Genomic DNA, 18,188 nt, shown 5'->3' on the forward strand with positions numbered 1-18,188 from the left:
GCTGGATACTTCCCAAAAGAACACCAATTAGCTCTGGGGTATTTTTAGGCCCAGCAAAATAGGCAAGTCACTTCACTCTTGGTGTCATTGGTAATAAGGAAGGCTTGTTTTCCTTAAATAGCTTCACCACTCTGGCTTGTACTCCTGTATGCCTCACTGGGTCCACCCAGCACACACACTGTACAAACCCTGCTTTGTACCCTGCCCTACACTGCTCCTACTTGCATGGCAGACACCTTGTAGCAGGTGGTGATACTCCCACATCCAGATGACAGGATCTCAGGCTGTCCTATTTACATGCCATTTTGTGAGCCATCTTGAGCTTGTCCAGTGATGGACATTGGCATTTTAAATTGGGCTGGATATTGCCAGAGTCTTTACCCAACTGATGACTGGCACTGGCTTCCCTGGGTTCTTTTCTCCGAGAGGCTGGGTTGAGAATCTGGTCACAGAGTTTTCTTCAGCCTTCTGGAGGCTAGCTGAAGAAGGCTTCTTCTTGAGAACCGGTCATGAAGAAGGCCTTCTAGGCAGGGAGGGAGCGCTGGGCAGCCTCGCTCAGCCAGTGTTGACACAATAGAAATCTGCATCCCTTCCAGAGGGGAAAGGGAGCCTCTAGCTTGTGAAAGGCCAGATTGCACTTGATTAAAATAAAAGCAGTCAAGAGTCAAAGGACTAGATTTTAATTCACTAAGCTTAATGATAAAAGAAAGACAAGGAGAGAGCTACTGGGGAGAAGTGGGGAGTGCGCCTCAAACCTTCCAGCCCCTGGGTTTTTAGACTGTTCTTGAATTCCAGGAGTCGCTCCCAGGACACTTCCAGGGCCTTGTCTCCAGGGCACCTTTGATACGGTTTTTCTTCAAAGAGCCAGCTTTTGACACCTTTTGTGTGGGTTAGGGTCTGCAAGGAACTATCTTTTTAACACATTTGGGTCTGGTGGGTCCACTCACCTAGGTCCAAGCAGGAAGAGTGTCTTCTCTACCTGCAGACAAGGGCCGACACCTCACCAGTACACACTGCTCCGCCCACACCTCACCAGTACACACTGCTCCACCCACACCTCACCAGTACACACTGCTCCGCCCACACCTCACCAGTACACACTGCTCTGCCCACACCTCACCAGTACACACTGCTCCGCCCACACCTCACCAGTACACACTGCTCCGCCCACACCTCACCAGTACACACTGCTCCGCCCACACCTCACCAGTACACACTGCTCCATGGTTTGATGGTTGCCGGTCTGGCAGACTGTAAAATGTGACTGATGATTTCTCTAATTTACATTTGTACCTACGTGCCAGTTGTGTTTCCTGTGGGACACTTGTTCATATCTCCCATTTTTCTTTTCTTCCTCCTCCGCCCCAGGCAGGGTTTTTCTGTGTAGCCCTGGCTGTCCTGGACTCACTTTGTAGACCAAGCTGGCCTCAAATTCACAGAGATCTGCATGCCTTTGCCTCCTGAGTGCTGGGATTAAAGGTGTACACCACCATGCCCGGCATTTCCCATTTTTCAAACACCAGTCATATTTAAAAACTGATTTAGGATCTTTCTTTTTGTTTGTTTTTTGTTTTTTTCAGACAGGGTTTCTCTGTGTTAGCCTTGGCTGTCCTAGACTCACTTTGTAGTCCAGGTTGGCCTCGAACTCACAGTGATCCGCCTGCCTCTGCCTCCTGAGTGCTGGGATTAAAGGTGTGCACCACCATGCCCGGCTCCTTTTTGACTTTCTGTTAGCTCTTTAAAAAAAAAAAAAAGATTTATTTATTATTTATACAGTATTCTGCCCGCATGTGTGCCTGGCCACCACAGGAAAGCACTAGATCTCATTACAGATAGTTGTGAGCCACCATGTGGTTGCTGGGAATTGAACTCAGGACCTTGGAAGAGCAGACTGTGCTCTTAACCTTTGAGTCATCTCTCCAGCCCTCTGGTAGCTCCTCCATGTATATTGAAACTTTTTATTTAGACTGACCAAATCTATATTTACGTACAAATTTATCTTGTGGCTTCCAGGTTTTGCTTCATAATTATAGAGGCTTCCTTTTAAAAACTTTCAAACAGTGGAGCTTTTTAATTTTTTTAGTTTTAATTAATAGCTTGAAGCTTTTGGGTACTTTCAATGCAAGACATCATCATTTGTGAGCACCTCGTTTTTAGAACCATTTCAGAGTCTTGGGAAGTGTGAGTTCATACTGTAACAATACCATTTTGGATAAAGATGGAGATGACACAACTCCAGATGGCACTTTGAAAACATGGTGGTCATAGTGTCAGCAGCCATCACCCAAGCCTCACCCTTGGGAAAAGACTTGGGGTGAGGCTTCTAGCAGTGTCATACTGATGGGACTTGGTTGGAGACATTAAAATGTGATGAGGGGAAAAATGGGGAAATGTGATGAGGGGTGCTTAAAACACTTGGAGATGACAGTGCCAGAAAAGCTTTGGGTGGGGTGGAAAATGACAGGTATCCATCATGACCTGAATGCTGGTGCCTTGCAGAGGCCAGGTTCTGACATGGCACTATTGGGGACAGGTCACAAGAAAGCTGCCTTCAGGTTTTGAAATAAGAACAAAAGATGTCTTTCCTTAGTCTGGAGAGTTTGCTAAGTGGTTAAGAGCATGCATTGCTCTTGCAGAGGACCTGGGTTCAGTTTCCAGTACCCACATGGTAACTCACAACCCCTGTAACAGGGGATCCCACACCTCCTCCAATCTCTGGGCAGTAGGTGTGCACGTGGTACAGATACATCCATGTTGTCAAAACAGTCATGCAAATAAAATTAAATCAAAATTTAAAAACCAATAGCAATAATAAAAATACATTTTTCCTTGTGAGAACAAATGCCTTCTGTGAGCATCCAAGAATTCTGCAGAGCACTTCCAATGTCTTCACATTCAGGATTCTTTGGTTTGCCTTGAAAATCATGGACAAGCATCTTAGTCTGTTTTCGCTTGCTGTAACAGAATACCTCAACCTTAGTAATTTATACTGAGCAGAAGGGCCTTTGCCTCACAGAAGTCAGAAAGTCTAGAGTCATGGTACAGGCCTCTGGTGGGGACTCTCATGCTAGATCTTATGGTGCAGGCCTCTGGTGGGGACTCGTGCTAGATCTTACAGTGCAGGCCTCTGGTGGGGACTCGTGCTAGATCTTACAGTGCAGGCCTCTGGTGGGGACTCATGCTAGATCTTGCGGTAAATAGCACAATGGCAAGAGAAGACAATAGGGCAAGGAGGATCCACTTAACACTGGTGTGTGAGTGTGCACACAACACATATACACACATGTATATACACTTGTGTGGGTATGCTTGTCTGTGTGTGTGCATGAAATAAGAAACTGACTTCAGGCATCTCCTGTCCTTTTTTTAAAAAGCAAGCTCTGATCATCTTACTGGACCAAGAGCTTGCTATTCAGCAAGAGAGTTAGGATCCCCCAGGAACCCACTTGTCTCCATCAACAGCATCCCACCCTTGCCCCCAGACCTGGAGTTACAGGTGTGTACCACCATGTTTAGCTTTTGCATGGATGTGGAGGGATTTAAACTCAAGTCCTCATGCTTGCTGACAAGCCCTTCACCCACAGAGTCACCCTCAGCCCCAAGTTGCACTCACAACATTGGAGAAGCCCAGCCCAGTCTCCCGATAATCACCCCTGTTTGCTCATAATGGAGCCAGTCGCCTTTTATTTGGGCTTCACCCCCTCACGCTGCTGCATCAGAAATTAGATTTCCAATGCAGTGCACGAGGGACTCATTGGGACTGTAACACAGGGAGCACAACTAAACATCTCTTTTCCTTCAATTGAGTTAGGATAGCAGTAGCTTTGGTTTATTTAGTGGTCACTGTGCAAGGCATCATTAACTACATCTTGTGTGGTCACTAGGGTCACTAGGCACACTACTGGCCCCTTTCATGTCTCTCTTAAGGAGCTCAAAGGATTCTCTAGGGCCTGGTGAGTAAGGGACTGAGACAGACCTGGAGCCAGTGAGCTACCTCATTCCTTGTGGGGGATGCATTGCCCGAATAGTGTTCCCGGTCCCCACAGGCCGGGCTCCACTCTAGACAATAATTCATAGTTGTAATAATATGTTTTGTGATGCTTAGGAAAATAGACACACAAATGAGAAACAACATCCTGAGGCCCAGCCACCCCTGTGTTGTTGATTGTAGAGACAAAGGTTTCTGTAGAAGAGGGTCAGTGCTGTTTGTAAATCCTAGTGTCAGCTGCGTGATTTCCATGGTTGCCAAGCGGACGTCCTCCTGTAAGACAGCCTGTCTTCAGAAGCAGTCTGAAAGGTTGTAAGAGTGTCGAGCCCGAGCATGCATATTGTTCCACGGAGCTGCCCCAGCCCCTGCTGAGGTTCTATGGGACAGAGCCAGGCAGTGGGATGTCTACAGTCGGCTAGGCTGGGGGTGCTCTGAAAACATGGCTTTAGGGTTGGAACCTACCCAGGGAAAATAGATCAGGATAAAACAGCTTTGCAAGTGAAAGTGCCAAAACCCAGAGGCCTGTCAGGACTTGTTTTAAGGCAAGAGAGCGAGGGGAATAAAAATAAGGTTAGAACTTTCTGAGGAGTAGATTTCAAAGAATAAGTTCTTTTCCAAGATTGGGGGACACGTACTAGACAAAATGCTCTACCAGTAAACCATAATTCTGGACCTTCAAAGGACTTTATTATATATTTTTAAGATGTATTTATTTTTATATGTGTTGATGTTTTGCCTGATGTATGTCTGTGCGAGGGTACCAGATCCTTTAGAACTGGAGTTATAGACAGTTGTAAGCTGCCATGTGGGTGCTGGGAGTTGCACCTGTGTCCTCTAGAAGAGCAACCAGTGCCCTTAACCACGAAGCCAGCTCTCTAGACCTATTTATTTATTTTTTTAACAAGTACTTTAAGGCTGGAGAAATGGCTCACTAGTAGGGGCTCACAACGGAAGAGCACTGACTGCTCTTCCAGGCCCCAGAGTTTAGTCCCACACCCACTTGGCAGTTCACAGCGATCTGTAACTCAAGTGTTAGGGCATCTGATAGTCTCTTCTGGCCTCTGAGCACCAGGCATTCATGTGGTATATAGACATACATGCAGGCAAAACACAAACATTGGAATGTTATTTAGCTTTTAAAAGGAATGAAGTTGTGGGCCGTGGTTAAATCTGTGAGGTAAAGCATGTGTACAGAAGCCCCAGGTGCAATTCTCAGCACAGGGGCAGAAAGAGAAAGGAAAGACACAAAGATTACATAGCGTATGATTTGACCCACATGAACTATCCACAGTAAAGGCAGAATCAAGACAGTTTTCCAGAGCAGATATGGAGGAATTGATAGTAACTGCAAACTGGTGTGAATTGCAGGATTTGGGGAAGACAGTGAAAATACTGTTTATACTCAAATCAAAATGGTGGCACAGCTCTAAACACACTAAAAACTCCTTGAATTGTGCACTTTAAACAGGGAGCTTATGATATGTCAACTCTGTCTTGGTAAAGCAGTTTGAAAAGTGGATTTGGAAGCCCGGCGTGGTGATGCATGCCTTTAATCCCAGCACTCGGGAGGCAGAGGCAGGAGGATCACTGTGAGTTGAAGGCCAACCTACTCTACAAAGCAAGCCCAGGACAGCCAAGGCCACACATAGAGAAACCCTGTCTCGAAAAATAAGAAAAGAAAAAAGAAAAGTGGATTTGGGAATGAAGTTCAGTGTTTGTCCCAGGACATGTAAGGTCCTATGTTCCTGATACAACACTGCAAGAGTAATCATATAAAAACAATAGCTTTCTCTTCAGGCAGGTCTCTTTAGTCAAGCCTGACTACATATGTTCTTTTGTTCTCAAAGAACGCAGCAGACTCCCTTGTTATTTTAACCCTTGGGCCTGTTTTCAGACCTGCAGTCTCACTAAGCCTTGCAAGAAGAGGCAGGCTTACTTGCTGTCTGGTGATCCTGGGGGTGGGCCCCTCAGCTGAGAAAAGTCTGCCCAGAAAAATGAAGGAGACTGGAAAAAAAAAAAAGAAGACTGAAATCCCTTACGATTCATGATGTGGGCCTTCTGCCCTCACCCTGCTTGGCGTTTCCTTGTAGGGTTCTCGCTCTTCTCCTTTGGCAGTGGTTGCTCCCAGGCAGAGCTCCACCCAGATCAAACAGCCAGGATTCAGCTGCAAGGCAAAGCAAATAGATTTTTGGCAAGAAGTCTTCTTCCCTGACTTCCCTCCTTAGGCATAGCTCCATATTTGGCTCAGATTCCTCCACGTTGCTCTGCGCAGATGACACTCAGCAGGAACTTGGGGCTGTCCTCAGGGCTCTCTGCGACCACAGCTGTCTGCTTTGCAGAGGCCGTTTTAGCCTATACCAGTCCAGCTGGTCTTTATGTTGTTGTTGTTGTTGTTGTTATTATTATTGGTTTTTCGAGACAGGGTCTCTCTGTGTTGCCTTGGCTGTCCTGGACTCACTTTGTAGACCAGGCTGGCCTTGAACTCACATCAATCCACCTGCCTCTGCCTCCCGAGTGCTGGGATTAAAAGCGTGCACCACTATGCCCGGCCTGATTTTTATTTTTAAAAGATTTTTTTTTCCAAGACAGAGTTTCTCTGTGTAATAGCCTGTCTCTGTCTCCTGAGTTCTGGGCATGTACTACCACACCTGGCTAGTAAACAGATTTTGTTTTGATTTTTGTTTTATTTGTTTTTGTTTTTCCAAGACAGGGTTTCTCTGTGTAGCCTTGGCTGTCGTAGACTAACTTTTGTAGACCAGGCTGGGCTCGAACTCACAGTGATCCACCTGCCTCTGCCTTCCTAGTGCTGGGATTAAAGGGGTGCGCCACCACCACTTGGCCACTGATTTTCATCACAACACATAGACACATACATAGTTTGGATTCTGGAAATTAAACATGTGTTATTGAGCTACACTCCTAGCCCTTTTATGACACTTGCTTGTGCAGTGCTCCAAGGTCACATGACTGGACCCACACAGTATATATGCTCTCCTTTTCTAGCTTTGTTTTTGTTTTTGGAAGATAGAGCCTTGCCAGCCTTGGTTGGCTTTGAACTTGCTGTAGTCCAGGCTGGCCTCAAACTCAGAGCTTCACCTGCGTCTCTCTCCAGAGCGCTGAGATTAAAGTCTGACACATCAGAGCATCCACCTGCTTGGGTTCAGTGTCTGCCTTCAATTACCAGCTCCTCAGCCTCTCTGCTGCAGTCCCATACCCAGCTGTAGGACTTAGTGGTGGTGGTGAGGTGTGCTGCAGAGAGTGGTGCTGGACACCGGCCCTTGCTGGAGGTAGTGGTTTGCAGGAAGAGTCTAGGCTTGTAGTTCCCCTGCAGCCCAAGCAGGGTAGCCCTGGTTGGGGGACACCCAAAGATAGGGGAGCCTGAGAGAAAACCAAAGCAGCAGCTGAGGGTAGCCCTCAGGAGAGAGTCCTGTATAGAGCAGTGTGCCAGCAGCTTCTGGGGACTCCTATTGGCAACAGGTTTCTCTGTCACTCTGGGGACAACACAAGCCCACAAACTGACTGCGGCAGACATCTAACCGAAGATGAGCAAGTGGAACATCAGCGACCGAAGGAAGAACCCAGAGCCCACCGGTGTCAGGTGAACGAGGAGGCAAATGGGGACGGCAGCCTAAACCTGGCCTACTTCTGTCCCATAATGCTCCCAGCGAGAGTAGGGTACCTTCCTTCTTGCACCTGCCTTGTGAGCACCCCTCTGTTGTACCTACCTCAAGGTTTTTTTTTTTATTAAATATTTATTTTCTTTATTATGTATACAGATTTCGTTATAGATGGTTGTGAGCCATCATGTGGTTGCTGGGAATTGAACTCAAGACCTTTGGAAGAGCAGTCAGTGCTCTTAACCTCTGAGCCATCTCAAGGTTTATGTATGCTGACATCTGACAGAGATTCATGCAGCAGCAGCAGCACTCTGGGCATCCTGTTCTGAGCTGGCCTCTACCACATTGCAATATTCAACTGCACTAGTGGAAATAGATGCAGATGTGTTGTGACTACGTGATTATGTCACAGTCATGTACATGGACGGCTACTGAGTTTCCAGTTTGAGACTGTTGGTGGCATTTTTGCACCTGACTTCGGGTGTTTTCTTTGGAGTGGACTTACAAAGGTCAGGAAGGAGGGATGATTTAGTTTTTGTTCACCTGCCTATTCTCAAGTGCTTCTATGTAAAGAATTTTATTGATGAGGAAACTGCAAAGACTAGGATGCATCCTGAGTTCATCCGTGGTCAATACCGAAGCCACGGACATCCCAGTGATATTAGTGTGTGTAACCTAAGGGCTTCTGGGTCATTTCACAGAAGTTCAGTGTTATCAGAAGACATAAAGATCTTCACCACTTGCTCTTATCTGGCTGGGAAAAAAAATCCTGATGCTGGTGTGAGGCAGAGTGGCACTCACTAGTGATTCCCAGTACTCAGGAAATAGAAGCAGGAAGATCATGAGTTCTAGGCCAGCCTAGACTAGATAGCTGCATTCTGTTTCAAGCCAAGGGTAATTGCCTAGCCTTTGCAGGGCTCTGGGTTCACTCCTAGCACAGAGGAAACAAAGTCATTGGTGTTGAGGAAATGCAGCCAGTCATTGTATTACCAGTTCCTGCTAGCTCTCCTGTACACAATACCTCTGGCATGTGGGTTATAGTGGTAATGATTTTCTAAATTACTTTTTTTTTCCATTTTTTTCTCCTTTATTAATTTATTCTTGTTACATCTCAATGGTTATCCCATCCCTTGTATCCTCCCATTCTCCCCTCCCTCCCATTTTCCCCTTATTCCCCTCTCCTATGACTGTTCCTGAGGGGGATTACCTCCCCCTGTATATGTTCATAGGATATCAAGTCTCTTCTTGGTAACCTGCTGTCCTTCCTCTGAGTGCCACCAGGTCTCCCCCTCCAGGGGACATGGTCAAAGGTGAGGCACCAGAGTATGTGAGAAAGTCATATCCCACTCTCCACTCTACTGTGGAGAGTGTTCTGTCCATTGTCTAGATCTGGGTAGGGGTTTAAGGTTTACCGCCTGTATTGTCCTTGGCTGGTGCCTTAGTTTGAGCGGGACCCCTGTGCCCAAATCTGCCTATCATAATGTTCTACTTGTAGGCTTCTAGGACCCTCTGGATCCTTCTACTTTGCCTTTCTCCCATGCTTCTCTCATCTAGAGTCCCACTAGAATGTCCTCTCCTCTGTCTCAGTTTCCTGGTAAGTGATCTAAATTACTTTTTAGAGACTTGTATAGTAATTTATCCTGGATAAAATATTCCATTTTATGATGCTCATCCCTAAATGAGATGTCTATATCACACCCCTGTTCTGGTTATTTTATCAGTATGGCCTAATAATGTTTATTATCAGTCCTATAATTATTATTATGGCAGTGTTTGCTAACCCATTAGAACTCAATCAATACACAGACACCTATTATATTTTAAAATAGCCTTAGTTAACTTGGGGTAGGGCAGATATTAATCCCCTAAACTACATCCCATATTGGGGCAGGTATCTCATTCATAATCCCAAATATTTGCTAATTATAGTCATCAGGGCCAAATCTCCATCAGCACCAGCCATGTGCCTAACCCATGGCGTTCTCCTTCCTCTTTCTTCCCCATCTCCCTCCTCCCCAAGATTCTTTCTGTCTCGCAAAGCCCAGGAATCTTTGCCATGCCTATCCTATTTGCCCTGCCCAGGTGTGATGACCCTTCACTGATCAAACAGGAAGTTCCTTAGGCAAGATTACATAGCAACCTTGGGATACAGAGACAGGAAGCAGTAATTAGCATCAAAGTCTATCAGACCAATCTCCAACACACCCTTCCCTACATGGCTTAAGAGTCATCATGGAAGATGGGGTGGAAAGATTGTAGGGGCCAGGCATGGTGGATGACTTCAAGGAAACTGTTTTGGATACAGCCTGGAAATTGCACATATGAATTTTTTTTTAATTTTATTATTCTTTTGGTTTTTCAAGACAGGATCTCTCTGTGCGGCTTTGGCTATCCTGGACTCACTTTGTAGACCAGGCTGGGCTCGAACTCACAGCGATCTGCCTGCCTCGTGAGTGCTGAGATTAAAGGCGTGCACCACCATGCCTGGCACACAGATGAATTCATAGTCATTGTGACAGCGTACACAAGCTCTGCACTAGTGCAAGCCAGACAAAATCCTAATGTGGAGAGGGGAGGTAGGCATGAAGTCCCACTCTTAACTGAGGAGCTTTTGGCAATTGATAGTTTCTGGGAAAGTTAGTTTTCTTTAAAGGTGTGGCCCCTGGTGGGTTGATGAACTATAGTGGAAAACCAAGAGTATATATGGGCAGCACAAACTGGACTTCATGGGTTAAAAAAAAAAAAGACACAAAGTTGGGTGGGCAAAGAGAGGAGGTAGATCTGGAAGGAGTTTGGAAAGTGGGTAGAGTAGGAACAAAACACATTGTATTTAAGAACAAAAACATTTACAAGTAGAAAGCTCCAACTTGAAGGGAAGTTGGCTAAAACTCAGGAAATAGGCAGCTCAGCACCATGGTACAAGCTTTTAAATCCAGCACTCGGGCCAATATCTATGAGAAAGGCAAGAATGATCTATATAGTGAAACTCTATCTGAAAAACAAACAAACAAACAAACAACCTCCCCACAGAATCAGGAAGTAAACAATTCAGTAAGTTCAGTTAGCTATGCCTGAAATTTCAACACTGGCTGAGGCCAGCCTCATGGGCAGGCCTGCTTTAAAACAAATAGCTGTGTAAAGACTTTTCTGGTGTGACTGTGGTTATGCCTAATATCTAGGAAAGGCTCAACTATTTGTTTTGAAGCAGGCCTGCCCCTGAGGCTGGCCTCAGCCAGTGTTGGGATTACAGGCATGGCTAACTCTTTTGAAGCTTTCAATCTGCTCCCCAGGACTGTCCAAGTGTCATGGGGACACACACACTGGTATGACTTCTGCGCTGCCCAGTCACTCTCAAAGACATTGCTTTAGCCAGAGTTCCCACCCTCTAGCCCAGCCAGAGCCCACAGCCTCTGTCATTAGTGGCTGAAATTGGATCTTGTCAGCTAGAGAATTGCAAGGATAAAGTGAATTCCAGAGCAGAGCAAGAGTAGGAGGAGGTGTTCCCGTGTGTTGTCTTCTGAGAAGTCTGCCCCTGAGAAGAGGTTGACGTTGGTTAACTCTGGAATCACCAAACCAGGAAAACAATTATACCTGGAGTTTTGTTTTTGCCTTTTCCAGAGCTGGGGATGGACTGCAGGGTAACCACCCTGTACACCACACTATTCCTGAGCTACACCTCCAGCCCCACACCTGGACTTTTATGACATCCCCTGTGGCAACCTTTGCCTTCAGAAGCAGGAACTTCTGCATCCCCATCAGCTGACCTAAAGGAAGGCAAGTCCCTGACCTCGCTATGTGAGGGGGGCTTCTCCAGAAGAGAGGAAAGGGAGTTCTTCCGGGGCCAGAGGAGTTTGTGGTCCTGTATGCTGAGGCCCAGGGATCCCTGGGAAACAGTGCTGAGCAGCAGCTTAGGAAGCTGCACCCCACATGCAGTAGAGGGGCTTGTGTCTCTGAGCTCCTCCAGGTTTAGAGCAGTTCTTCTCCTGCTTCTGGTTAAAGGGTACTGTGACTGCTAGAGTGTGATTTAGGGAGCAGGGGTCCTGAATGACTTGATTCAGAGTGATAAGGAGATGATATAAACATATATATGCACACATATATAGTCTGTACACACACACACACACACACACACACACACACACACACACACATGTTCAGGATTTTGTGATAGCTTGGTGACCAGTTATGTTGGAATAAACTGGATTAAAGTCTTACTTAGGTAGGTAGAGTTCTTCTGCCTTGTTAAAAGCCCCCACTCTTTATCTGGAAAACAAACATTTGCCAAAAGTGCCTGAAGGGAAGGTTGTCACAGAGGACTAAGGTCATGCTGTGCATCCTCTTTTCATTTGCCAAGAGAAAATTTCTTTTTTGTTTTTGTTTTTTTTTTTTTTGCTTTGTTTTTGTTTTTTAAGACAGGGTTTCTCTGTGTAGCCTTGGCTGTCCTGGACTCGCTTTGTAGATCAGGCTGGCCTCGAACTCACAGCGATCCACCTGCCTCTGCCTCCCAAGTGCTGGGATTAAAGGTGTGCGCCACCACGCAGGGCCCTATATGCCTTTTTATTGCTACATCTTTATCAATTATTGCATATTATTGCTACATATTTATTTGTTGCTACAAATTGCTGCCAAATAGTTACATGTTATTATTGCTACAAAAATATTTGTTCCTGAAATGTCTGTTCCTGTAAACATGCCTAGCTAAATTCCCTTTAATGATTATGGGACTCTCTCAGATGGCTCCCTAAGTGGGAATTATGCTGCTGCTGCCTGATCTGTAAATGGCTGTAAGAAATTTGAGCAGGGCTGGACTCTTTTAGAGCCTCAGTGTAGGCTTTTCAGCCCACAAATGAAATAATATTTCTCCCACCTCTCCACCTGCATGGCTGACTCCTTGCTGGGTGGAATTTTCTTTAACAAGAGGAGGGGTTGGGATTTGATGGTGGCCTCTGCAACTCCCTGGGGAGAATGCTGCATCTTTAATTTGCAGCTCAATTTCTGTGTCTGTCATTGACTGGCAATTTGTATTTTGAAGCTTTCCGTGCAATTTGTTCTCCAGAGCTGAAGTGAAGTGTCATAGGGGCACAAACATTGATATGACTTCTGAAATTTTAATTTTTGCATAAACAACTTTTTATTTTCTTAGGTGTAATTTTCAGAACCACCTGTCAGCTCGGTGACGAGGTCCAGCAGGTTTGGAGGCTGCCTGTCAAGCTTGCGCTCGCTTCTCTTAATGTTTAACAGGTCTCAGCTGCACCTCAGCATCCAAGGCAGTCCTAAAGGGGATATTTGGTGATTTTTTTTTTTTTAGAGACAGGGTTGCACTCTGTAGTCCTGGCTGTCCTGGACTCCCTTTGTAAACCAGGCTGGCCTCGAACAAACAGCCTCTGCCTCCCCAGTGATGGGATTAAAGGCTTGTGCCACCACTCCCAAGCGACATCTGGTAATTCTGTTCAGAGCCAGCTCCTGCAGCCTCAGAAACTCCAGGAAGTCCTTGGATGACAAGCGTTCGCCTTCTGCTGTGGCAGGCGCAGCCACTGTTTCTACTTTTGCCCCATAAAGCGGGTACCTCTCGGGTATGAGGAAGCTGCAGGCGGATCACTCCAGCTTCAGACACACCAGTGAAAGGGATAAATCATTTCCCCAAACTGAAACCTCCTAATCCAGTCTTTTCTCCCTGAGGCCCCGCCTCCAACTCAGGCCCCGCCCTTCGGTGCAGCCCTGCCCTCTCGCACTGCGCAGGCGCGATCCGTAGCGGCTGGTCTCCGCCGCAGTCCTTGGCGCCAGAGACGCTGCAGCATCCTAGGCGCTAGAGTCTTCTCAGTTAGCTCCAGGTCCATCCCTCGTCCTCTACCTCTTCTGGCGCCATGGCGAAACCACTGACGGACAGTGAGCGGCAGAAGCAGATCAGTGTGCGTGGCCTCGCAGGGCTGGGCGACGTGGCCGAGGTGCGGAAGAGCTTCAACAGGCACCTGCACTTCACGCTGGTCAAGGACCGTAATGTGGCCACGCCCCGCGACTATTTCTTCGCCCTGGCACACACAGTGCGCGACCACCTAGTGGGCCGCTGGATCCGCACGCAGCAGCACTACTATGAGCGGGACCCCAAGGTGAGTAGCCCGCCTTCCCTGGGAGGGAGACCCGGCTCCAGGCAGGGCGGGCCCCGCCCCCCCTCCCCCCAATGTGGTCCATTGGCCTGGTCTCTAGTGCACCACAGTCGTTAGTGGCCCGTGAAGTGACTGCATCCTCCTTAGAAGGACGGGTGCATACCGTGCGCTTGCGGGTTTCGTTCTGATTGAGAACCATGCCCTGGCTCCCCGGCCCGCAGCCCCCAGTCCCTGAGTATGGGTTTGAGTGGCCCTGGTCTTCCCTCGCAGTCAGTACCTCACGGTGTGTCATCCGGAATCTGGCAGTCCGGAGCCAGGCCTGTGCGCTGGGCCGAGTTGCGAGTCCGCGAAAAGTGCTTTAGGGGTCTGTTCCCGCAGCTGCCAGGCCCCGAGCCCGGGCGGATTTTCCGGCTGGTTTCCAACTGTGCACTTCCGACATAGCTGCAGAGTTGGTGTTAACTCAACACCCCCCCACCCAACCTTTGTTTTTTCTGCAGCCCCGAGTGAAGAGCAGGGGCCTGGAACCAGGCCTGATAGTTTTATGAGTTGGAAAGGGGTGAGATCAATCTGCAGGGAATTGTCGACCCCAACCCCCACAAGGCTGATGAGAGAGAGAGAAAAAAAATCATTTGTAATGCCTGCTTAAAGCAGGAGGGATCCGAAACTCAAAAGGTGGAACCCTTGTGCAAGGCTGCCTTGGAGGCTTCCACCTTGGCAAAACTTGTTTGGAGGTTGCTTTAGAAGTTGTTACTTTCTCTGCTTTGCAAACGCTTGTTCTCAGTAGAAAAACATACATTGAGGAAAGTCTCTGACAGGTCTACCCCCCACCCCCAGCCCTGTTTGTCCTGTTACATTGTGCAATTAAATTGGCCTCAAACTCAGGGAGACCCCCCTGCTTCTGCCTCTGTGCTGGGGTTAAAGGCTTCCGCCCCCAAGCCCCGCAGTCCTCACTGTCCTTTGCCGTTTGTGCTTCCAGGTAATTTCGGCTCCTAAATACACAGGTATGCATATTTGTTTGTTGCCGTTTTGTGGCTTTTGTTTCATCTCAGAGCATTTGTGGCTTCACTCAAACAGGGTTCCACGGCAATAATACACACTGATGTTTTTCTTTTTTTTTTTTTTTTTAAGATTTTATATATTTATTTTATGTATATGAGTGCTCTAACTACATTACGCCTGCATGCCTGAAGAGGGCATTAGAGGGAATAGATGCTTGTGAGCCACCACGTGGTTGCTGGGAATTGAACTCAGGACCTCTGGAAGAGCAGACAGTGCTCTTAACCGCTGAGCCATCTCTCCAGCCCACACACTGGTGTTTTTTCAATTTACAGATGTATCATATTTTTGTACAGCCTCATGTTGCTAATTTTTTTCTTCTCTCTCTCTCTTTTTTTTTTCCGAGACAGGGTTTCTCTGTGTAGCCTTGGCCATCCTGGACTCACTTTGTAGACCAGGCTGGCCTCGAACTCACAGCAATCCGCCTGCCTCTGCTCCCGAGTGCTGGGATTAAAGGTGTGCACCACCATGCCTGGCTTCTTCTTCTCTTTTTCTTTTTTGCTCTTTGTATGGAGAACTCTGCCTACCCTGTACTAGGACAAAATGAAAGCTAACAAGGGAAAGACACTGCTCAGGGGCTGGTTAGTAATGATCTGATTTGCAGTAGAAACTTGGGCGCTCAGCAGCCTCCTTATTGCCAGCACTTTAGAGTAATTTTCTTTTATTTTTATTTTTTGGTTTTTCAAGACAGGATCTCTCTGTGTTGGCATTGCCTGTCCTGGACTCGCTTTGTAGACCAGGCTGATCTCGAACTAGCAGCAATATGCCTGCCTCTGCCTCCCGAGTGCTGGTATTAAAGGCGTGTGCCTCCTCGCCCGGCTAGAGTAATTCTTAATAGGTCATTAAAGTATATTTGATAATTGCTAAGAGTGAAAAGTAATTGCTTTCTAAGCTCATTTTGAGGTTTTCCCCTTCCCAAATAAAGATGCCGAGGAGGATGGGCTGTCTGCATACCAGCTGGGCTTTTTCACGTTTAGTATGCAAGGCAGCTTCCAAAGAAGTGTCCCCGAATGGCTAAAACAGGTTATTACAACAGGGCTTGGGATAACTGCCAGGGAAACTGGCGAGCAGCAGTGGCTCCCCCCAGAATGCCTTGTTTGTAGAAGTGCTGTGTTGCTCAGATTCACTGGTGTCCAAGCAGTGGATGACAAGGGATACAGCTTTGCCTGCACACTCAAGGTCATCTCCCAGGAGCTTGAGGACACTGCAGGGCTCCTTTCTGTGATGGATCCAAGGATTAAGGAAATGTCTCTCTGGGCAGCAATCTACCCCAATAGGTTTCCTGGTCCTTAGGTGTGATGGGTTATCTGCTGTCCTCACTATAGATGGAAACCCTTTTCACCCCACTTAACGTGTATGTGTGTGCATGTGTGTGTGTGTGTGTGGGCCTCTGTGTGTGTCAGGTACATACCATAAGAAAGTCCATGTGCAGGTCAGAGGAGAACCTGCAGAAGTCACTTCTCTCTTTCTAAGATATGGGTCCTGGGAACATTATTTAGATCCTTAGGGTTGGTGAAAATAGCCCCAAAGACTTTCTTAGACCCAACTGTGGCTGATGTTTTTTGCTTTCACTTAGAGGCACTGTACTTTTGGTTTTTTCTTTTCTTTTTTTTTTTTTTGGTTGGTTTTTTGTTTGTTTGTTTGTTTGTTTGTTTGAGACAGGGTTTTTCTGTGTAGCCTTGGCTGTCCTGGACTCGCTTTGTAGACCAGTCTGGCCTTGAACTCACTGAGATCCTCCTGTCTCTGCCTCCTAAGTGCTGGGATTAAAGGCCACCATGCCTGTCTGTCTTTCTTTCTTTCAAAGATTTATTTATAACATATATAGTGCTCTATCTGCATGTACACCTGCAGGCCAGAAGAGGGCATCAGATCTCATTATAGATGGTTGTGAGCCACCATGTGGTTGCTGGGAATTGAACTCAGGACCTCTGGAAGAGCAGACAATGCTCTTAACCTCTGAGCCATCTCTCCAGTCCCCACCTCCACTTATTTCTGTACACCAGTTTCAAGCCTGTGTCCTTGGATCTCCTGGGGCCTGAGTTATAGACAGTTGTGACTGGCATGTGGGTGCTTGGGATCAAACCCAGGTCCTCTGGAAGCGCAGCCAGTGCGTTTAACCACTGAGCCATCTCTCCAGCTCTCCATCATGGTTCTTAGAAACAGTATGGCACAAGCCTGTAATCCCAGCAGTCAGGAGGCAGAGGCAGGTGGAGCACTGTGAGATCGAGGCCAGCCTGGTCTACAAAGCGAGTCCAGGACAGCCAGGGATATACACAGAGAAACCCTGTCTTGAAACATTAAACAACGGGCTGGAGAGATGGCTCAGTGGTTAAGAGCACTGACTGCTCTATCAGAGGACCTGGGTTCAATTCCCAGCACCCACATGGCAGCTCACAACTGTCTATAACTCTAAGATCTGGCACTCTCATAGACATAAATGTGTGAAGCGGGCAAAACACCAACACATATAAATAAAAACAAATTATTTTAACAAAAAGAAAAAAAACTAAACAACAACAACAACAAACCCAAAAACAAACACAAAAGAAACAGTAGTTACAAACATTGCATAGATTCTCTTAATTTCTGACAGGACCTAGAAGTCCATTCTCAAACAGCAGCCCCTTGGAGGCCACTCAGTGAAGGGACCAGAAGAGCTGAGCAGGTTGAGTGCCCTGTAGACAGTTGACCCTCAGTTCAGGCCCCTTGGACTGTGGTTTGGTAGCGTGAGCATGAGGCCTGATGGTAGCTGTAGGCTGAGGGAAAACAGCTCTTGTGAGAAGATAATCATGGTGGGTTTGCTCGGCCTCGCAGCTATCTGGACCAGCTGCTGAGGAGGATCCAGCAGTCTGGCCGCTCAGTGAACCCCACGTCTGGGGCTTTGTTAGACTTTATCAGCAGTGGGAGTTAATGCTAGGATTTTGACATTACTAGTCAGTCTCCTGACATCTTCCCACATGTGTGTGTGTGTGAAGGTGACCTTCCCTCCAGCAGGCTTCCCCAACAGAAGATAACACCTCAACAGCAGATAACATAGGTCTTTGGCCTCAAACTGGTGGTAGGCAGCTGTTCAGTGTTGACCAGATGAAGGCTCCTGTCAGTGAGTGTGCACCTTTGGCCTCTGTTCTTACAGGCCGTGATGGCTAATTTTATGTGTAAACTTGGCTGGGACACAGTGCCTAGACAGACATTAACACTATCCTAATTTACAGGAAGGTGACTTTGGGGATGAGATTAACATTTAACTCAGTGGATTCTTTATAGCCCCGCTGGCTTTGAACTTGTGATCTTTCCACCTCAGTCTCCTGGCTGGGATTATAGACATATACTATACCACTTAATTTTAATTTAGTTAATTTTTTTAAATTTATTTTTTTAATTGCTACTGTCTTTTTTTTTTACATGTTTTTTTAGAGACAGGGT

General features: G+C 46.9%; 1 protein-coding gene across 1 annotated transcript in view; it reads left to right on the forward strand.

Moving 5' to 3' along the window:
* The first annotated feature begins 13,328 nt into the window (after positions 1-13,328).
* Positions 13,329-18,188, forward strand: part of PYGB (glycogen phosphorylase B) — a 39,049-nt gene continuing 34,189 nt past the window's right edge. Inside the window, exon 1 of the mRNA XM_084774890.1 lies at positions 13,329-13,712. Coding sequence (XP_084631016.1) covers positions 13,470-13,712 — 243 coding nt within the window. The 5' untranslated portion in view covers positions 13,329-13,469. The remainder of the gene's footprint in view (positions 13,713-18,188) is intronic.

Source organism: Acomys minous (genome assembly GCF_964271855.1).
Source record: "Acomys minous genome assembly, chromosome: 3".
Classification (NCBI taxonomy): Eukaryota; Metazoa; Chordata; class Mammalia; order Rodentia; family Muridae; genus Acomys; species Acomys minous.